We start from the raw sequence: 6,136 nt of genomic DNA on the forward strand, positions 1-6,136 counted from the left end.
TAAACTCCGAGGGGCTGTAACTTTGGTTTCTTTTGGTCAATTTGCATGATTGACACCTCTTTTTAATAGTTTTAGCTAATAGAATCACAGTAACGATGCCACGTTCACGTCACTTCAACTAATCAGATGTTGCAATGCCAAAATCCACGTGGGCCCAAATGTGGTGTCTGTCCAGTCACGTGTCTGTAGGTGGGTTCAAAATGGAGGTTGTTGATGGAAAACGGCTCTGATGCAGCTAGGTAGGCGTGGTAACTACTGATAATCACGTGGCTACCAGCTACCGGCGAAAATAACGGAGGAAATCAGGACGGTAAGCCAATTTCTGTCTTAGCGCATTTGCGCCGCTGTGTGTTTTTTGTGGTCTTATTTTGTGGCTCATTCTGTGAATTTTGGTCAGAGTGTGGTGAAACTTGTGTGGAGTCAGTGATAGCTCTGGAAGACAACCAGCCTATCTTTAGCCAGTCACATGAATACCACACATGTCTGGACTTATATTTCTCACCCCGTGTTATAACCGATTAAACGTGAGCTCCTTTTTACCCTCGGTACCAGGGGCGTGGGGCTTATGTTGTTCTGTTTAAAAACAAACAAACAAACAAAAACATTACAACCAATATTTTTTTATTGATTCAGTTTATTTCAAAAAGAATGAGCCAATATTGATCTGCAATCATAGAAAAGTTCGCAATTAGAAATGTACATTTTCACTTAAGTCAAAAGAAACAACTCAGCAGCTGTAAAAAGCAAAGCAACAAATGACAAAAAACAACAACAAACAAGCAACAAAAAAGAAAAATACAGAGTGTAAAAAAAATAAAGTTAACTTTTATCATGTTTGATCATTATTTTGATTAGGTTTTTTTTTTTATTAAAAAAATTGCCTCATTACTCCATTATCAGCAGGCACAAACAAAATAACTCCATATAATTGTAACTGGTACAGCAGGTTGTGTAAGGCAACTTTTTACTACCACATTAGCTGTTATAACATTGATATTCAATGTAATCGTTAATATCTTTCAACTTGTTTTGAAATCCTTCTGCCTCACATTGGTCAAATGGATGTTACTATTCTTTATAATAATGAAACTCTAATATGTGGAACCAAAATTTTTAATGCAACATGAATCTGTACAAATGCATCACCCTAAGCTAAACAGTTTCAGCATCCTGATAGCTAATCCAATTTGGAACCGTACACCTCCACCTCACATAGAATCAGATGCTCAATTCTTCCAGGGATGACAATGTTGACATAGCGACCTTCCATCCCGTCACACTGAAAGTTTTCGGTGAAACCTGCAGGGATGCTTGAGATCACAGTACACCTTTCAGAAGAGAAATGATTTTGTTATTGAATAATCAAGCAAACTAACACTTTAGGATACTACTTCCCCAAAATCATCATTGATGAAAGTTAAGTTAATTTTTTAAACTGTAAACTACCTGGGATTATTGTTGCCGTTGTTGTCTAGGGAATTTCCAATTCGAATTTCAGCTCCATTGATTCGTTGGGGAACACCATCTCTTTGATTGGTTATATTAATAGAAAACACTTTATGGGCTTTGCCCATGTCCAGTCGCCACCAGGGGGTGAAGTCGGCATTTGTATGACTACATGAAGCTTGGTTCCAGTTGTTGGCACGACTGCCATCTATGGCATTATAAGCAACGCCTATTGAATGTAGTGAAGACTGTGTGGCTTTTCCTTGGATTGCTAGGTTCTCTCCTGCACAATGACACAGTTGCAAAGATCAGTACTGACGCCTAATTAATGCTTTCTGCAGAATAAAGGACCTCTGCCCTGAGTATCTCTTAAACGCGAAATTCACAACTATAAACACATTGTTACTTTTTACAGTAATAATAAAAAGGTGTGCTAAAAGACTGAAATGTTCTATAAAGTTGTTTGAATGTCTATTGTTTATGTGGATCTTTACTACAAAGCTTAAAAAATGCTTTAGCAGTAGTAGTGTTATATTGTAATTCCTAACAAATATATAAATCATTCTTCTCTGTTTTCTTCATCATATTTCCTTTTCTAACATTTGGAACTTTAAGATGTTCATTATCAACTATAGTAACACTCACTGTACTGAAATGTTCTTTTTTCCAGGGTGGGATGATGGCACAGCATACATCTTTAATGACTTTAAAAAATTAAGAATTGGCTACACCTACCACGAACTAGAATCTGCTGAAACACCAGAATCATTGTCAACAGTGAAGTGAGTTTGATACCACATTGGACTGAGAGGGTGCTGACCAAGAAAGAAGCTCCTCCTCCAAAATCAACAACTCTAAAACCCAAACGCAAAACCAAAAGCCCTAAACTCAACAATATAAACATTTCTGACGGATATCAAAAGCATCTGGTTATGGTATAATTCGCTATTGGATATTTGAGCCTGTATGTATACTTTTGTATTTTCTCTAATACTGTGTGGACTAGAGAAAATGCAAAATTAATTCAAACTTGTGTCAATTTTTGTTTGTTCTTCTTAAGTTAAGATGTATGATGTACAATCATTCCACCCCCCCCCCCCAAAAAAAAAACAAAAAAAACAAAACAAAACAAAAAAAACAAAACAAAACAAAACAAAAAACTGAGAGAATGTGGCAGTATCATACTCACCAGTTGGGACACGATAACCATAGACTTCTACTTCACAGAGAGTAAGGTATTTATTGATACCAGGTAGGACCACAGTTACATAACGTCCCTCCACAAGTCTGGTAAAAGTAATTGTTAAAGACCTGCCTGCTGGGATGTGAGAAATTACTGCAACCCTAAAAGAGAGAAAAAGGAGTGAGCTCATATTTTTCTTTTGATTGGTAATACTTGTACAAACAAACTTACATCCATCCATTGATCCACTATCTAAACTACATATCCAGTTATATTCATGGATTTAGTCCAAGCTGGCTTTTGGAAGAGACAGTGTACATCTTGGGCAGATTACCAGTCTAACACTAAGGTAACAACCTACACAAACCACTCACACTCACATTACTGCCCATCTCCCATTTAGAATCACATGTTAACGGGCACTCTAAAAAATCCCAAATCAATGAACAGGTTTAAATCCTTCCTGCTGTGAGGCAACAGCACTTACCGCTGCTTCAGCATGGTACCACAAACTAACATACAGTACATCATCCAATTTAAAGATTTCAATCAATTATAAAGCATGAAACTCTCTACATTCCACTCACGTTTATAAATGAAATATATATTTTTGTGAAGTTTGGTATTTCTGCTGCAACATAAAGATGTTGTCAATGTAACTAAAATATAGCTAATAGCCAGAAATGATTTCACAGGTATGTCAAACTTTATATTTAGGACTTCTAATTTTAGATGGTGTATATATACAGGACTAAAGTTTCCACATTAAAGGACTGTAGCTTTGTTGCCAAAATTCAGAAATTAACAACATATTCTGAAAACATGGGAAAGCAATCTAAATAAGTATTTAAACATTTTTTTCTTTATCAGAACTTCCAGATGATCTTCGAACAGTGCAACAGACTCAACAGTATCAACCAAGGTGAAGGTATAAATGAGTTCAATGTTAAATTAAAATATGCTGATATATAAAAAGACAGACAGAAATCTCTTTTGTACCTATAAACTTATTATTATAGTCATGATATCTTCAAAGAAGTCACTAAAATATGTTTTTTTGTTTGTGTGTGTGTGTGTATGTGTATGTCTGGCATCATTTCAGTGGTTTTATGTTTGATTTTTTAAGTTTTGAATAATCCATTACATTTACTTACACCGGATTTCCAGCACCATTATCTTGTAAAGAGTTGCCGATGTGAATTTCTGCCCCATTGAGCCTTTCTGGACAGCAATCTCTTCTGTTAGTGATGGTCACAGAGGTGACAATGTAGGAATCCAACAGGTCCACTCTCCACCAGGGGTTGGTCTGTTTTTCAGAGCAGGCACAAGATCCAGCATTATAGTCAGATTCACGGTTTCCATCAATGGCATTGTTGGCATCTGCCAGCTGATGATTGAATTGTTTTGACTGGGTTGCTTTTCCCCGTAAGGCCACATTTTCTGTAGATAAGACAGTTGAAATATAATTTAAGATGTTGAATATAAAATGTCTTTACATGATTAAACCTGCATTATAAACCCACTTTTTTTTTACACTCACTACAGTACAACATCTCTTATAAAGATTTTCCAGAGAGACTCGAGTGACTGTTATAGATTATTAGATTCTGTTATAGTACATCAATATCTCTACCTGTAGCTGATGATAAACATGTTAAATCGAATAGTTACGTCTATAACTTCTGTTCCCTGAAGGAGAGGAACGAGGTACAACACATAAGTATGGGATATCACGCCCTCACGTGTCCTGGCTGAAGAAACCTTTATTCACGCCTTTAAGGCAGATGACGTGTGATGACACGCGCACGGCCCCGCCTGCACATATAGCCGCTGTCATCACAGTCATCCCTCAGTTCGATAGCCGCTCTTCACCGAGCTAAACTGCTCAGTGGGGCCACCTTGTGTTGTACCTCGTTCCTCTCCTTCAGGGAACAGAAGTTATAGACATAAATATTTGTTCCCTTTCAGTCGATTCACTCGGTACAACACATAAGTATGGGACATATATACACACACCCCGCAGAGCAGCCTCCGAACCGGAATCGGACCACCACATCCTCAGTGAGTGGTAGACCCAGCAGAAAGGACAGTATGACCCACTGAAGGGGCTGTAACGTCCAACCGATAAAACCGCACAAAAGTGTGCGGTGATGCCCAACTAGCTGCCGCACAAATATCAGCTACAGGCACCCCTTTAAAAAGAGCCCATGAGGTTGCCATCCCCCTGGTGAAATGAGCTCTCACCCCGTGGGGCAAAGCAAGACCTCTGGTGCCGTATGCCAGTGAGATAGCTTCTATAATCCAGTGGGACAGCCTCTGTTTGGACAGAGCTCTACCTCTATTTGGATTAGCGAAGCAGACAAACAGCTGGTCACATAAACGCACATTCTGAGTGTGCTCAATGTAGGTGCGTAGCACACGCACTTAAGCACGGGCCTCAGCCGGCAAACTCCTTTCAGAAAACATATGGCGAGGGGATGTGCACCTAGTGTCACCCCGTCAAAGCCAATATGACAAGCAGATATAGCTGCTAAATAAACCTTAGTTGTCGAAAATGAAAGGCCCTTATCCAGCAACTCCTGCAGGAATGTCAAAACATCCACAATAGAGCACTGAAATGGGAGAGTGTGGCGGTCCTGGCACCATTGCTCGAAGGCTCGCCATTTGTAAGCGTACAAGCCTCTAGTAGATGAGGCCCTAGCGCTCTGAATTGTCGCTATCACACTAGGTGGCAAACCCTTAGCAATCAAGTTTAACCTCTCAGCAGGTAAGCATGAAGGCGCCACAGATCTGGGCGCAGATGAAACACTTCTCCTCCCACCTGAGAGAGGAGATCCCTGCGGAGAGGAAGCTGCCAAGGACTCACTGCTAGCAGGCTGATCTCTGCATACCACGACCTTGTGGGCCACCAAGGGGCCACTAGAATCAGAGAGAGGGAATGCCGACGCACTCTCTCTAGAACTGGAGATATCATTTCCACTGGGGGAAATGCATACAGGAGCACATCTGGCCATTGGTGCACTAGTGCGTCCAAGTCCAAGGGTGCATCGTGGTCGATTATGGAGAAGAACAGGGCGCAGTGAGTATTTACCCTGGAAGCAAAAAGATCTATTTGCGCCTTGCCAAATAGATCCCAAATCTGAGCCACTATTAAAGGGTGTAACCTCCAAATTTCTCACCAGAGGACCCCCCCTGGAGTGGTCAGCCCAGCTAATTGCGGGGACATCGACCGGAAAATCCTCTTTGGACTCGGACGAAGCCAGGGCTCCAGACTCGGAAAGGAGAGGGTCATGCCGTGCGACAGCCGAGCGTCCCAGCACTTTTTCCACAAACGTCACCCGTCTTTCCAGGGTCGAGCGCCGGAGCTGGCGCTCGACCCTGGAAAGCGGCGAACAGAAGATTTCTGCTTTGCTTGCTTCGGTTTGGAGTCCATTCCAAAACGCAAAGCAAAACGCTGCACAGGAAAACTTGAAATTAGCGCTCCGCGGGCAGCCTACACACCAACTG

General features: G+C 40.7%; 1 protein-coding gene across 1 annotated transcript; it reads right to left on the minus strand.

Annotated features, from left to right (window-relative positions):
• Positions 1-1,177: 1,177 nt before the first annotated feature.
• Positions 1,178-4,475, minus strand: LOC102300515. Its single transcript, XM_042223969.1, has 5 exons — positions 4,372-4,475; positions 3,784-4,119; positions 2,636-2,790; positions 1,447-1,729; positions 1,178-1,328 (listed from the first exon to the last, which is right to left on the minus strand). Exons 1-5 carry the CDS (start codon positions 4,473-4,475, stop codon positions 1,178-1,180), a joined length of 1,029 nt encoding a protein of 342 aa, XP_042079903.1.
• Between the last annotated feature and the right edge of the window lie 1,661 nt (positions 4,476-6,136).

Source organism: Haplochromis burtoni, unplaced genomic scaffold (genome assembly GCF_018398535.1).
Source record: "Haplochromis burtoni strain Fernald_Lab_line unplaced genomic scaffold, NCSU_Asbu1 Contig_124, whole genome shotgun sequence".
Taxonomy (NCBI): Eukaryota; Metazoa; Chordata; class Actinopteri; order Cichliformes; family Cichlidae; genus Haplochromis; species Haplochromis burtoni.